This window comes from Diadema antillarum, unplaced genomic scaffold, assembly GCF_040938485.1.
Source record: "Diadema antillarum isolate AM-2024a unplaced genomic scaffold, OU_Dant_1.0 scf00000192, whole genome shotgun sequence".
In the NCBI taxonomy this organism is placed as follows: Eukaryota; Metazoa; Echinodermata; class Echinoidea; order Diadematoida; family Diadematidae; genus Diadema; species Diadema antillarum.
In genome coordinates this window covers 99,069-115,520 of record NW_027271081.1, presented here as the reverse complement: position 1 = coordinate 115,520, position 16,452 = coordinate 99,069, and the positions used below count along the sequence as shown (strand labels likewise).

The 16,452-nt window shown below is 39.2% G+C and overlaps 1 protein-coding gene across 1 annotated transcript; it reads right to left on the bottom strand.

Annotated features, from left to right (window-relative positions):
• Positions 1 to 8,266: 8,266 nt before the first annotated feature.
• LOC139723462 (neurotrypsin-like) lies at positions 8,267 to 14,770 on the bottom strand. Its single transcript, XM_071634708.1, has 5 exons — positions 14,755 to 14,770; positions 12,659 to 12,967; positions 10,993 to 11,301; positions 9,811 to 10,116; positions 8,267 to 8,326 (listed from the first exon to the last, which is right to left on the bottom strand). Exons 1-4 carry the CDS (start codon positions 14,768 to 14,770, stop codon positions 9,812 to 9,814), a joined length of 939 nt encoding a protein of 312 aa, XP_071490809.1. The 3' UTR covers positions 8,267 to 8,326; position 9,811.
• Positions 14,771 to 16,452: the final 1,682 nt, after the last annotated feature.

Here is a 16,452-nt window from a genome sequence, read left to right as displayed (position 1 = left end):
ATGTCATTTGAGCGTACAAAATTCCATGTCGAGACGTCCTCCTGGTTGCTGCGCGCATGCGTCCCTGTTTTGTTTTGTGTTGTTTTGTCGTCATCAGCGTCCCTATTTGACGTGCATTCCGCATGCGCAAAACTTTACGGAGAGTTATCATCATCCGGTAACTCTGCATGCATCTAATCTTTGTAATCTTCGAACGCATGCTTATGTGACTATAGGAGATTCAAAACATCGAAGCAACTATTATTTATATGGTTTCCTTTTTATGCAATTGTATTTCGAAGTTTACTCCAAAGAATGCACTACAGGGTTCGTAGCGAAGCCAGTTAGTGACAGTAATTCTGCAGTTTTTTGACTTCATCACAGAATTCGTGTCACCATTCATTTTGTGTTTGCTTTATGTACGATGTTTACAGTTCTTGTCTGGGGAATTAATGCTGATCATGATGATTATGATACGAGAGATGAGAATCAGGTTTAAGTATTGTATGAAATGGATTATACTGAAAGTATTTGAATTAACTTATATTATAATTATTTCAGTTGAAATTCCTATAGCTAATATATCTTCACGATTGCCTAAAGAAATACAAATATTTTGCAGGGAAAAGATCTATTAAATCGAGAATATATTTGGATACTTGATAATACTTTGCTGTTGCTTGTCTGATATTCTACAATGTCATGAAATTATAAAGAAATCGTGACAAAACCAAACTGAACAGATTTTTTTTTTGAAAAAATGACATTGGTGAAATAATGACTTGTAAAGTGATGCCATGAAGAGATTAAATCAAATCAAATCAAATTGAAAGAAGACTGTGAGAATTTGTATGAATTCCATCTTACACTGATCTCTTATTTCATCAGTTAAAAGTTCTCAGATTACATGATATCAATGCTTTTCAAACAGCAACATTGTTGTCATACTAAAAAAGTATATGAATGAATGATATTTTACGTGTGTGTGTGTGTGTGTGTTTGTATAATTATTTACTGCTTAAGTTTGTCTTCATTAACTTGATATTTAAGAAAGAGGTTCAGACTTTAATCACACAACAAAAAAAATGATAAAATCTAGAGAATCTAAAACAAATTACAAAATCAGAGCCCTGCGATATGATTTTTTTCAGTGAAATCAACCAAAACGTTTTTTTTTTTAATATAATCACTATAACATTTTAAAGACCGGTAATGCAGAAAAATATTTGCAAAGATAATTCTTAACTTGGGAAGTGGTATTCAAAACTTTGGATTCATTTCAAAATTCATTGACAGAAAACAGATATTCAGTCCAACGTGGAAGGAAAATGAGAAACTAGGATAGGAGTTGACTAATGAGAAGTAAGAAGGCATTAGGGAAAAATATAACTATAACACCTGCCGAATAGCACGGGCTATCATTCCCTATTTCAGATCGGAAGTAGAGATACCTTTCGCGTGTTCAGATACCAATAGAAATCATGGGAAATCCCCCAGCTCTTTGGAATGTTATCGTTGATAGCGAAGCGGAAAAAAGAAAAATCTGATGCTGTGTTTACACCATGTTCCCAGCTGCCACGGCAGCCCCGTTTGCCCGAAACGTAATGCGCTGTGGCTATAGATGGGATATTCTCCTGTTTTTCCCCTTCGTATTTTAATACAACTGTATCGTTTGTTCCAGCCCTCCCTTCGGTGAACATGTAGCTATCAGACACCGTTCTTACTGCGCAGCATCTGTTCAGGCTGGACTGCACAATGATTTCCGTCGCGTCCCATTACGGACTGCCTCCAAGTTTTGTCACGGCATATCATGTGCTGTCACACTTTGCTGCGTTCACCCCGTTTTATCAGGGCCTACAAGCTTTCTCATTAGCACCGGGACTGCAGTTTAGAAATGCAATTTATTTGACACGGCAATCACTGCCTGTCATGTTTGTCCACCTCGTTCCACTGCGTAGTCTCACTTCCATCCCGTTTTGTCCATGTTGGCCTGAAACGTGATTGCCATGGCCGCCGGGAACAAGAAGTGTAATGAAAAGGCAGCATATATAAATGCATGAATTAAAGAATAACCATGTACTGTGGATCTAGAGGAATGAGTTTTTTTTTTTGTTTTTTTTGTTTTGTTTTTGTTTTGTTGTTGTTGTTGTTTTTTTTTTTGGGGGGGGGGAGTCGGAGACGTTCTGCAGGGTTTCTTTTTTTTTGTGTGTGTGTGTATGTGAAAGGGGAAGGGAGAGGTTCTGTTGAAATCCCCCCCCCCCCCCGCTTTGGTGGTCAGCGCCCCAAGTCTATAACGTTCCACCATCCATGAAGGGGCACAGACTATACGGCAGATCACATTACGCATCTTGGAGAAAAAATTATAATCACAAGTAAAAAATTCACAACCCTTTCCATTCTTTTTGACGATTCTTTTACATTGTTAACTTGTAATGTATTTCAAAAATATTTATATCAGGCACACAAAAGTGTGTGTTTGTGTGTGTGTGTGTGTGTGTGTGTGAGTATGTTTATGTGGGTATGTATTTAGGCATGTATTATGAACTCATGAGACTACAATAAATGTTTTAAAGCACCAAATCACAAAGTGAGAACTCGGATTCTTTCTGCTACCACTTGTAAAATGAGCCATGCAGTCAGTTAGTATTATCTATGGATTTGATGCTTATCATAATGAACGTAAGGCAAGAAGATGCTACCTGAGTCTTGGTGCAGCAATTAATTGATAAGTTGAAATCTGAACTTATATGCTGTCTAGAACATGCTTTTCAAAATTGAAAACAGTAGTATCAACGAAAAGCGATGCAGTGTGGTGTAGGGACAGTGCACTCTTTTCTTTTCTTTTAATCAGATAACGGCACATCAAAATCATAAATCGGTAAGGATCACAGTCTGAATTTTGGTTGTTTGTATTGTTGCACTCGAGGAAATGGCTTCGCAGAGCTAAATGGAAGGTTACAATGATGTGATTCGATCCGATTAAATGTCATTAAAGATGCCTTTTCCGTCGCATGACCTATCAGGAAGCAACCCTCATTGCCAAGCCGTATTAAGGGCAGGTATAACACAAGGCGATATACCCAAACCGATTTCAATTTCTTCACCAAATCCACAGGTTCCACAATATGAATGGCATATTTACTTCGATTGATGTTCATTTTTTCGAAGGTTCGCTATTCAATAATCCAAAAATGAAACAAGGTTCCTTATTCCATGTACCTTAGGACGTTCGTTCTTCCTAAGATTAAAAGAATTCTTCATTTTGCAAGTTCGTTAATCCTAGAATAAAGAAAAAGTTCCCTTAATCCGAAGTTTTGTTAATCCTTAGTTGGAAAGAAGGTACATTATCATGATTAAACCTTCAGATTTAAGAATCTTATTCTTCCGGATCAACGAAATTGAACTAATTGAAAAATTGTCCTACATCGACGGAAATATGCACCAAATTAGTGTCTTTCGTGGTTTTTTATCATCAGTTATCATGGCTACTACTAAACATGGATTAATTTGGTGTTTACTTCCGTCAATGTTGGGCAGCTTTTCAATCAGTTGCAATAAAAAGAACTCGACGCAAGAATTTAACTAATTTGAGTGATGATAGTATGTAGTACGCGTTGCATGCTATAAGGATTAGAACCAGCGCTGCATTGGTATCGGGAGGAGGCTCGGTGGTCTAGTGAATAAGACACTTTGTAGGGTAATCGGGCAATGTCGGGAGTATCACGTGCCTATAATTTTTCGTCGTGGCTACTTCTAAGCAGTGAATAATTTGATGCTTATTACCGTCCATGTACAATGTAGAGCAATTTGGAAATCACTGAGTTGCCATTTGCAACCATTTACTTCATCTATCTATCACGTAAAATCTGCATTCAATATCAAAGGATTCCCGTAATAACTTTACACCAATAAAACTACACTGTAAAAACATCGGTGTTAGATTTAACACCACGGGTGTTAAATCTAACACCGATCAAACCTCAATAAAGGACCACACCCACAGGTGTTAAAAATGCACTGTGATGCTGTTGAAAAGTGTTCACCTGACACTTCGTGGTGTTAGTTTGGCACTGTACCTGGTGTTATTTTGACACTGTACTGGTGTTAATTAAAAAATGACACCACATGGTGTTGATTTGATATTTGTTGGTGTTGATATCAATGGTTTAACACCCGTCCAGCTTCAATAAGGGACCAAACCAGCTGGTGTTACTTTGGTGTAAATTTATTTTCACATTTTTTCAAAAATCTAGTATTTTAATGTAAAATTCTTGATCGTCTTGTTTAAATTAAAAATCAACAAGGGCCCTGTTGCATAAAACCCTTACCGCTGGACTTACCGTTCCTTTCTAGCGGTAAGTCTTCAAATTAGCGGTAAATTTTATAATCCTTGATGCTGATTGGCTGTGACGCCTAATTTTGACGGTAGTTACCATTGAAATTCAACGGTAAGTTTTATGCAACAGGCCCCAGAAGTGCAGTTACTAAGAAACTCTTCAAAAAACAGTTTAAAATTTGGAAATGACACCCGGAGGTGTTAAGTTAACACCACAAATGAGCACCGAAAATTTAACACCAGCTCGATGTTCACTATTTAACACCGGACTTTTTGCAGTGTAATGTATTATAATTCAGCAACGATCGACAGCGTGGAATGGGAATAAGTCTTTTGTCTCTTCGGTTTGATGTCGCATCAGCACCTTATCCAGAGGGGGCGCCAAACTTAGACATTATAGTGTACATCATGAAAGCCAACTTAACTATTTCCTGACGAGATTGCTAACTTTCACTTGCAAAAAATATGGTAAAATATCGAAAATACATGCAGGAAAACTTACAAACTTAATAATCAAGGACTGAAATATTTTTTGTCACGTGTGTGATTTTAAATACTTTTGTTCTTCTTCAAACTGATCAGCATAATTAGCCTCCGAAATGGCAGGGTTCAAGAGACACCCATATCCTGTTGTTGTTGGGTTTTTTTTTTTCAAGGGAAAATATTATTACCACACCTTTAAGTAAGCACACAATATACCATAATACAGTGCAATGTTAGCAAATGTATGAACAGTTCAATTCGTGTATTCAAATATTTGATAAAAACTCCAACAAAAGCGTGCATTCAGCATAACTGATCATCCTATAATCTTTAAAAAAAATCACGTGCTTTTTTCTATTTCAGACTGATAATTTGTCCTAATTCAAACTAGTATCTTAACATTTACTGTCCAAATACAATTAATATTTACTTAGTTTGCAACTGAATGTATAGGCGTACCTTCGTGTTTCCATTACTGGGCTCCAGGTAAGAATAGCTGTATGTTACCTCATGCTGTATGTCAACTGATGCTCTACACTACCAAGATTTTGTTTTTTCACTCTCTCGTTGGCTTCATAGGCTTGTACTATAATGTTTCTATAATTCATCTGTGACAAAAAGGGAAAGCATTTCTACTAATATGAAGCTTTATTATCCATGTTTTTCTCTCTTTGGGAGCATGAGGAGGTTTGAATGAGCGTGACATCAACATGAACAGGAGTGCATTCATTATAACGTCGAAATCTGCACAAGACCTTCACAGTCCACAGTCGCCAAGGAATGTTGCCTCAAAAATGTTGCCTTATGACGACGACTTCCTTTTGCCAGCTGTAATTTCACCTTTTCGGATGATTAATGGCTGCATGGGATAATGATACTGCGAGTCTTTTTTAGGATCGTAAATATTGACAGCAAGTTAGGAAGTCACCTTCAGGTTTTACTTAAGACTGCATATTGAACGAAATACCGCTCAGTATGTCTCGATTTCATGTCACGGTTGGAGTCGTTTGGTATTTTCTTCCTGGTACAGGTTTCACGAGATCAGACTGTCTATTTCTTTCAACACTTGTTGGTTCCTGCCTTGCAGTGCCAAACCAAAGTGTTTCCTGGTGGGATGGCGTAATTCTAACTTTGAATGAGAATTTCCTTTTGAACCGGTCCTGGCAACATTAAGCCCTATATCAGTTACTAATCATGGAAGGTTGGGGTTTTTATTTTTAAATTTCATGCATAATTATAATGCTGCTTTGTTATTTTTGCAAATACCCCATAGAATAGATTTTGGAATGAGAGAAAAAAAAGATCTTCTTGAAGAGATGTATATACCGTATATTGTATATTTTCTTTCACTTTGTCGCTATGTTTTTGGTACACAAATCTGTGATCATGTTATCCTTTTCCCTTAGAAATACCCCAGAAGAAAACAACAACAATCTTTTCAAATTATTGCACCACACATTCAATTTTCGGAATCTGACAAGACACATGAAAACTTAATATTGCAATCACCAATGTGCTTCGATGCGATAGATGCGGGAATAAAAGTAGGTTTGGAGAGTCAAAATCAATACCCAGAAATTTGAACGAGATAATTAAATGTTCGATAAAAGTGCACTGTTAATGTAAAGCATACGTTCCAATCCACGCTGACACAATCATGACGCAACGGACATAAACCAATAGTGGTGATTTTCTCTAATCTTTTCATACCTCTAAAGTCTAGGTACATGAACAAGCAAAAACTCATGCACACACAGACACGCAGTGAACAAGCTATGAGAGAAAGTGGAGAAGGTGTCAGACTGTATAGACACATCTTCAACATTTCGAAAAATGAATACCCTAGGGCAATTAATACAATGATAGCTCATGCAAAATGATTTCTGAGAAGGATTTCCATATTAAATTCATTGTAATTTTTTTTTGTCATCATCCTTTTTTTATCCTTTGATAATATTCTTTTGGTATTTTGTATACGGAAACACATAATTTTAGGAAAATGCATAAAATTTTGACGCCGAAGCGTACGTATACAATGGAGTAAACTGAACTGAAATTCGGAACATACGATTCAGAACAAAGTGTTTTTTTTTTCATTTTACTAAAGTTATGAATGCCTTGCAAATTGTACAGTTTGGAATATTTGGGCTATATTTATTATGGTTATGAATACAATCATGTTCTCTAATGATGTACCCTTCAAAAATGCAGTATCATTCTCGTGATGCATGATCTTTATCAGTGTTTATGCAGGCGCGTCACGCTATTCCAAAGTCACTGCGGTCGCAGAGGGCAGCAAAGTCAGAAATGTCAGAAAAGTTATTACACTGTGACATGACCTTGTGTCAAATGAAAAATGGCCTCCAAACCGGCTGATACAAGAGAGATGACAGAGGGATCACACTGAACAAACAAACACACAAATGCGTTTTGCGATGCAGATGAATTTTATTATGATACGTTGTAACCGTCACCCCGATGAAAGCAAGGAAGTTATGGAATAATTTGATTTTTAAAAAAGATTATCATACACAAACAGATGAATGCTACTTGAGCATTATCCATAAGTTCTTTGTCACTCTGGTGCTGTCGCAATTCAATGAATGTACTATAATATCCTCATTTATTTATAAGCGTATAGGTTATATCATCCTTATTTATAATGAGAGAGCCTATTCATGTATGTTTGTGTATGCGATTGTGCGCATGTGTTCTTTTTCTTTTTTCTTTTTTGTTCTTTTTTTGTTGTCTGTCTTCCTTTTTATCCGAACTATTTGCCAAAGTTTCGTTAGTTCGGTACATACTGTAATTAGATGCTGTTAATGAGGGGGCTGCAAATTACAAGCTAAGCTTTTCAGCAGTCCCCTCCATTTCCAACAACTTCTCTTTCATATACAATCAAGTCACATTATACTAAGGTATTTCCTTACACTTTATTTTCCCAATAAAGAAATGAGCCCCATTGATTTCGTATAATGATGTATTTGCAAATGTTATGTTCTAAATGCTGTTGTTGGAAATGAAATGAAATTGAATTGTATTAAATCATAATATTAAATTGAATATATAACTTATAGTTCTTTTGTGGCATTTTATAAACGTTTTTGTCCCTAGACAGATGTCAATCAAAATAGTGACATTTGTATATTAAGGAGTAAAGAGATAGCCAAAAATCGTAATTCACCTCTTGTATGATGTTCTTAAAATGGCATTTAACACTCAAGGGTGGCTTAAAACTTAATTGGTAGGCGATAATCATAGATACATTATAAGCATATTGTGAATCAATGAGCGTCAAACGAATCAATCCATGTCATTATGTTGCTGTTTTTTTATTCATAAAGCACAAAGAGTTCAAGTAAACTATAATCAAGAAGCTAAATGGTATATTATATTGGAGAAGAACTAAATCATTGCAGATGAACTGGCAGCAGTTTTCACTCTATGAATATATCCTCTTAAGAGAGGTCACCTCTTGTATGATGTCACCTTCATCAGACCTGCTGTCCATGGAAGCCTTCGTCAGAACTACAATGGAGTATAAAAACAACGAACAAGTATTAGGTAACGTCAGTATAATCACAGAAATTGATGATCACAGAATACAAGAAAAGCACTTTACTCAACGTGACTCCTATTTGTTTAAAGGGGCATTCCTGACGATTTTCATAGTTTCACATCATGGGGCATATAAATCAACAATTCAACGAAATGAATGTATAGATCCATGGAATTTATTGTGGTCCTTGAGCAGAGAAATCAGTACTCTAAAAAACCTGAAGAATTATGATGACATAGGAGCCTCACATTTTTCAGAAATGTAGCAATGTAATTCCATGACAATACCACGCGCTTAACAAGCTCGCCTGTGTCAAATTTATGCATGTTTTCTTTTTTGTTCTGCTTCCTTAAGCCCCGGCCGCCTGCGACTCCTGCATTCTTATAGTGAGGCTGCCATTTCATCAGCCTTGTTCATTGTGATTTCTTATAAATTGTGAAACCCAGTTATAACCAAATTGTTGTTCTATATGTAAAAGTCTGAAAATCATCGTCATTAAGGTCTCCCTTAATCAGCGTTGTCAGTAAACAGCAGCTCGTGCGTATAAGCATTTACAACGGATGATCGAAGACTTGATGATTAAAGGGGATGGCTAGTAACTGATCAGTAGGAATCAGTGGGAATGCTGGAGGATGATTGTTCCAATCCTTGTGGGATTCATTTAATAGCACATTATATATCTACTGTTGTGTGAAAATTATTTGCTTCAGAATGGTCTCATATTCAAGTAATGTGCAGTTTAATGTTTCCAGGTTAGCGTGCCTGGTCAGTGACGGGGCATTAATCTGCACATTACTTGAATATGAGACCGTTCTGAAGCAAATAATTTTCACACAACAGTAGATATATAATGTACTCTTAAACATGTTAAATGAATTGATCCCACAAGGATTGGAACAATCATCCTCCAGCATTCCCACTGATTCCCATTGATTCCCACTGATCGGTTACTAGCCATCCCCTTTAATGAATGGTGTGCCTTCTGGAGTGTTGATATGATTATCACAGTGAGTGTTCATTAACTGTTTAGATTGGAATGGGGGGGGGGGGCTCTAACGACTTTCTTGCTAAAGGTGACCGTAAAAATAACAAATAATACATTTTAATCTTTACTTCAGATCAGACCATTTACGAGACAAAAGGAAAGTGAAGCAACAAAGATGCAGGGACGGATTGAGGAATTCCGAAAAGGGGGGGGGGGTGCAAAAAAAAAATAGTTCTGGTGCCACTTCCGGGTTTAATCACGTGATTTTTTTTTCGATTTTCGTGCCACTTTCGGGTTTCGTCGACTGACAGGCAAAATAATGAATCAATTTTAATAAATCTTAACACATTTGATATATTTTATAAAAAAAATAACATGGGAATATCGCGCCAGGTGCCTCCCCCCCCCACCCCCCATCCGCCACTGAAGATGTAAGAAACAAAACGAACTTTCCAGGCCCTCACTTACTTTAGATACATCTCACTCCTGCATCTTCAAAATGGAAGCAGTTGTGGACTCCTATCCCAAAGTTGGGGCAGCTGAAAATGCACGTTTCGTCTCCGCTGCACTCGACATTATCGAGGATGATCAGTCCAGAGCCTTCGCCAAACGCAGCGTTGGATAAGGCTTCATCAGCTCCTGAGAAACCGAGACTTCTGCAGACCACGTCGGCATCCTCGATATCCCAGTGATCATCGCACACAGTTCCCCAGACACCATTGTGCAACACCTCCACCCTTCCTTCACTTTCCGACTCGCCCCCAAACAGTCGCACTGACAGAAATAAGGTCGAATGAGAAGGAAATGCAGCCTGAATCAGGTAATTTGGGACTAAAAGTCGTTTTGATGTTTTTGAATTAAATAGCTGGCCAATGACAGGGCGCGGTGAACATTCCCAGACATGTCCTTACCGATATCAAGGATTTACATGCAAGTAGCTGGCGACGATAACAGCACAGGATAACAGGATAACAACACAACAAACGAAAATGTAATGCGATCTTGTATACAAAAGAAAAAGAAAACAATGAAATTTGCTAATGATGCAAATTGTTATTAGCCTTGAGTCTGTTCTTGTGATATGGCAGTAATATAACTTTGGGCAGTTGAAGGGTACATTGACTAGATTAATCTTTACTACTGGCGGCCATGTGAACAAGAGAAAATGAAAACAAGGAAACGTACTAATTTTGCAATTGTGGTATTGTCTTTTAGGCTGTTCTTGTGATGTGGCATTAATTTAACGAAAAAAAAGAGGTTCCGGCAATTGAAGGGTACATTGACAAAGTCAATAGTCTTTATTATTGGTGGATGTACCTACAAAATGCATCTATGGAGGTTGTAATCGCAATATAGAGATAGCGTTCTGGGGAATAGAATTAAGGAATTCGATTTATGAACCTTATGTAAACTATAAGTAAAGAGATGTTTCATCAGTACTGCAATAAATCCAAAATAAAGTAAAATCGACGGCATCATTCATGTCATTTTGTCATTATTGCAAGAAATTGACAAACTTTGGCAATACTTCCCTCCCCATTCTCCCTGTTTTCTGACTTGTTATCATGAAATGTTTTAGTTCAATACCAGGAATATCCACTGCTCTTTTCTCTCTCTCTCTCTCTCTCTCTCTCTCTCTCTCTTTGGTACCTTCAGGTGAGCACCTAACTCCTGCGTCTTCAGTATGCGCACAGTTGTGGATTCCAGTACCGGAGTGTGGGCAGTGAGTAATGCCTAATTCACTTCCGGAGCACTCGACGTTATCCAGCACGATGCTTCCACTTCCTTCTCCGAATTCAGCTTCCAACTCGGCTCCTTCTGCTCTTTCAAATCCGAGACTTCGACAGACCACATTGGCGTCGTTCATATCCCAGTAGTCATCGCACACGGTTCCCCATTCTCCGTCGTGCAGGATCTCTACCCTTCCCTCGGATGAACAATCACCACCGACGAGGCGAACTTGGTACGATTTGGAAGAGACGAAGACCGTACACGCAAACACAATATACATATCAAATGCACACCCCATTGCTTATTTACGTATTTACACTTCATAATTGTCTGGAGAAAAACCTCAATATATACATGTATGTGTGTTTTGCTTTTCCCAAATATTCCTATTAATAGGTAAATTTGAGAAACATGATTATTTTAACGTATAGAAAGTACGGCTCTCATGCACAATGTGCTACACCCCGGGACAATCACAATGTAAAGACTGATTTGTCCAAGACTGGCAAAACGTGACATGTTTACACAATACATAGGTCAGCAATGGTGGGTCAGTAGTTACCGACATGTAATCGAAAAAGGAAGGACGTCATGAATGTGACGTAAATAGATCCAATGTTGACAGCATTGATTTTGGAAGGAAATAATAATATCATGTGCCAACAAATATAAAGTAATTAAAACATCTTGGGCCAAAGTTTTTGAGGAAAATGAAAAAGGATCTACATTCTGGTCAGCAAAATTCAACATATCTATTGCAAAAACCTCCAAAAGGTCACGGGATATCTCATCATAAATATATCATCGGAGAAAACGTAACACACTGAGGTATAAACGAGTTGGTTTACTTGGATGACACATTCTTGCAATCATTCTTGAAATCATTCATATTGTAGTAACTTTGTTATTGTGACATAAATCTTAAAGAATATACTTTAGAAAATCATCAGGTGGGTACAAGCCTAAAATATATTTTACATGTCCAATAGCGGCAAGTCTACAGATCTACAGACATATATTATTCGTTTTATCATCGCATCAGCAGTAAGAATTGCGATTGCATTTTTACAAATGATATGTAAAAAGACAGCTCATACGAATCGAATACACGGAGTATCAGTGACCAATGTGATTATACCATTATCCATCATTTCATGCAATTTCGCTTATTTCATTTCCAAAAAGAAAGTTTTTGATACGCATGACACCAAGTTAGTACCACAATGGAATCAAGAAAGTACTGCTAACTGAAATCATATAAATGCTGTAACTTTTATGACAAATATCAAAGTTGCTCAAAATGGCGAGGACTGCTAATAAAATCATGCCTTGTAGTTTGCAGTTTCTTCGTTAAAAAAAGCTAATGGCTAAACTAACAAAACTAGGCAAATGCCTGAGAGAAAAAGAAAAGAAAGACAAAATACATGCACACACACACACACACACACACACACACAGCTTTCTGGTAAAAGGGAAGAAAAAGAAGAACCGAAAAGAAAATAAGCTTGGAAGAAATGGGGATGAAAGGTCAAAATCAAAGCGAGTGAGGCACAAGATGCACGGGCTCACAGCATCATAAACCTACCCCCAGCGGAACATTTCACTCCAGCATCTTCATTGTGGAGGCAGTTGTTGCTCCCGAGTCCGGCGTTTGGACAATCGAAGAGACTTGTCTCGTTGCCGATGCATCCAACATCGTCAAGTGGGATCTCGCCAGATCCTTCTCCGAATGCAGCATTTGTCGTTGCCTCGAGCGCAGGACCATGGCCAAGGTTAGCGCAAACTACATGTGCGTCTTCCAAATCCCAATGGTCGTCGCAGACAGTCCCCCACTCCCCGTCGTAAAAGACTTCCACCCGTCCCTCCAGCGGGGAATTACCTCCGACGATGCGAACTGAGAACAGAGTGGGTCAACGATTAAGAGTGATAATGAACAGTTTGCTCTCTGAGCAGGTTAAGCGCCATTTTAACATAATAATATATATATAAATAAATAAATATATATATATATATATATATATATATGTGACCCGCGACAACGGTTTCAGGCAAAAGTCGCAAGAGGAAATTCCCTCCTAGGCGGGGTACAAAGATTTTGACCATTATTTTTGTCGATTTAGATTTTTTGCAGAAATCGAATCTTTGATATGTTTTCTACATCTACAGTAAATTTCATAGCATAAGACTAAGTTTTTCCTATCGAAAATGGAATTTTAAACACCCTATGTTGGATCGCACTCGTCAGTTTCGAGCTTCTTTCGAACTCCGCGCCAATATCCCCAGCGTTGCTACGGCGCGGGGTCTCGCATGCGATTGGCTGGTGCGTCGCATACATTTACATAATTCGGCTTTCGAGACACCAGTTGCAACGTTTGGGGAATGCTTTGTCCTCGCGTGCACGATTACATGCTCCATTGTTCTTGCTATAGTGGTTTATATACGCTCGCTCTGTAGTGCGTGCTCTTCGTTTGGCTTTCTATCCAAACTATTCTACCGCAATGTTCTACAACGGAAGTGAAACAAAAATCATGTAGCATGACATAACCGTGTGAAAAGAAAACTAGATATTCTCAAACTTGTCTACTTGTACAAGTAGAAGAAATTATGACAGCATGAAGGTACTGGAGTAGATGAGAGGAAAGGAGCGGTCACATGTGACTAATTATATTCAAATACTACACATCAAGATCGCACCAAACTAACGAGTCGAGTTTGTTTGTTTGTTTGTTTTGATTTAATTAGCACCACCGAACAAAGCAACATATGCGTGTCTTGTAAAACAACACAAACAGGAAGCGTGACCCTTGCCAGCACATGCAATTTTCTGCCTTCAAAAGGGTTGCCAATGATAATCATATAGACAAATCAACCACAATGAAAACGCGATTTGTAAATGTGTGGATTCGCCACCGCTCCTGTTACATGCACACGGTCATGGCGTGTGGATGCCATTGCGTAATGCGTGCACCACACACATGTACGCCATACGTGCAATTATCGTATTCGCCATCTTGAAAGACGCACTGTAAACAAACCCGAGCGAAACGCATTGTTTTTCGGCTCCATGCGCTGAGCTCCGAGGAAGGTGCCCGGGAAATTTGACTCTCTCAGTGAGCCAATCAGAAGGCGATGTGGTTGCTAGAGGCGGAGCTTAACATCGATTGGCACCATCGTACGGATGGGTGATTCTCCCCTCGCATCGACGCTCGGACATAGTCTTTGAGAAAGAGGTGAATCTTCAAAGCCTGTTTTCTCGCAATTTTGTCAGGCTAACAACTTAAAAAGTGCATTTTATTTCTCTTGCTATGCCCACTTATGGTGCCGAAGAATACAAGTGTTTTATATCAATGCAAAGCTTAGGAAATGGGCAATGTGATTCAGTGAAAAAATGAATTTTCAAAATTCCCGACTTTTGCCTGAAACCGTTGTCGCCGGTCACATATATATTATATATATACATACATATAAAACATTATACGCCAGTGTGTTATACTGCCCTCTTACGGGCAATGTTTGAGATGTATGTTATATTGTTGTTGTACAACCTTCGCCCTTTTCGGCCGGCAGTTTGTGTTGCGTGAGCATAATAAAGTTGCTTAAACCGTAACTATTGTGACTGGTTATCCATCCCCGAACAATGTTCTTTTAATGGCGTGGTGGCAGCTACATGGGATAAAGTACCCTGCTCTTCCCTCATTACCGATGGATTTTATGCATGATATGGCAGCCAGTTGGTCGGCAAAAACGTGTCGTGATAGGTAGTTATGGTTTGCTCGCATCTGCTGTAGTCCCATACGTAGCCCTTGAATGGCTGTTCCCTGTCCCCTATTGAGGCAACGACCTCGCACCCAGGCCCGAGAGAGAGGCCGCCCCTACCAGTATCCTAACCAGAAGTACAATGTACCAGGTACCTTACAGTGTTTACGATTCTGAGTCAATTCAAATCAAAAGAAATGAAAGCAATGAATGGATGACTGAGGATGATTATGTCGGTCTTGATTATGATGATTTCTGTGACGGTTATGGTGATGAAAGTGAATATGACAGTTGTGATGAGCCCTTCGGGAACCCTAACCAACCTCGTCCCCATGAGGATAGAGTATTGCATGCTACTGGGTATGATGCTGTCAATCCAGGTTCATGTAGCATTACTCCTCGTTCTGTCCCTATGTGTATGAGTAGTCTTAGTGTTAGTGAGTCCAGTCGTTCTAATGTTAGACACAAGGTTCACAGTTGCCCAATATGTCTCGTGGCCAATCGCCCGAACCAGCATCACATCAGTGATTGCTCATTCCTACCAGAGCATGAAAGAGATATCATTACATGTGCTCGCCAAGCGGCATCCATCCTTGGCTACTCTGATTCCCTGTGTCCATATGACAATTATCTGGATGATTATGATGAGCTAGATTCAGAATGTGATTTCTCAGAAGTTGATGAATGTTTTGATGATTTTCATGATGGTGCTTTGTCTACAGATATTGTCTGCTTGTCTGCTAGGGTCTGTGTTGCTGATTCAAACAGTACTAGTCTTGGAGATGCAAAGGATATGTCAGATTTAGACAGGTCAATAGGGTTTCAAGACAATTCTTACTGCTATGATCGTGGCTCATCGGAGTCGGATGAGTTCCACTTCCGGGTTGACCAGTTGCCACAGTCCCCAGTAGCTAGTCCCTCAGTGTTGCCTGAAAAGGCTTGTATGTCTCCCTACATTGACCTTGACCATGGTCAGCAGACTATCCGGGTTACTCTTGCCAGTGGTTCGCCACAGAACTTCATTGGCTATTCAGTGTTCAAGAGTCTCGGAGGTGTTTTTTCGGACTCTTCTGAGGCTTATCCAGTTGATCATTCTTCACCGTATGCAGTTGTTGGAGGGATGTGCCTCACACTTACCAGAGATGGAAAGGCATTTCTCTTTGAAGGGTTAGTTGTTGACTCTCCGGATGTTATAATTGAGGCAGGCATTCCGTTCATAGTGTTGCACGACATTACCATCCGTCCCGCAAAGCGCAGTATCACAATTGGTGATGGACCTTCGTACACCTATGGTCCTGATCCTACACCAGAGGTAGATATTCGTCTTTCCCACACGCCTCCGATGTCTCTCAGCCTTCCCCGGTACAACTCGCCTTCATCTATCTCTAATGATGTGACCGCACCTTCACCAGTCAGCAGCGGTCCCCACCAAGGCATAGACCTATGCCCCCGTTCCCAGGATGCTGAGACTGCACGTCAGTGTCTAGTTCAGTCGGAGCTAGCCATCATTCCCACCCCTGGGATGAATCACACCATCCCTGATGTCACCGATGATGATTTCTCCGGTGCCCTAACCACACCTCGTCATCGCTCTGGCTTGCCAGCATGCCAGCCATCTTCAGA

What these genes read in the sequence shown, in the direction of transcription:
- LOC139723462 (XM_071634708.1), bottom strand. An exon ending in AGTGAAATGTTCCGCTGGGG is followed by an intron (nt 11,302 to 12,658) that starts GTAGGTTTATGA and finishes AATCGTACCAAG; the next exon opens with TTCGCCTCGTCGGTGGTGAT. An exon ending in AGTTAGGTGCTCACCTGAAG is followed by an intron (nt 10,117 to 10,992) that starts GTACCAAAGAGA and finishes TATTTCTGTCAG; the next exon opens with TGCGACTGTTTGGGGGCGAG.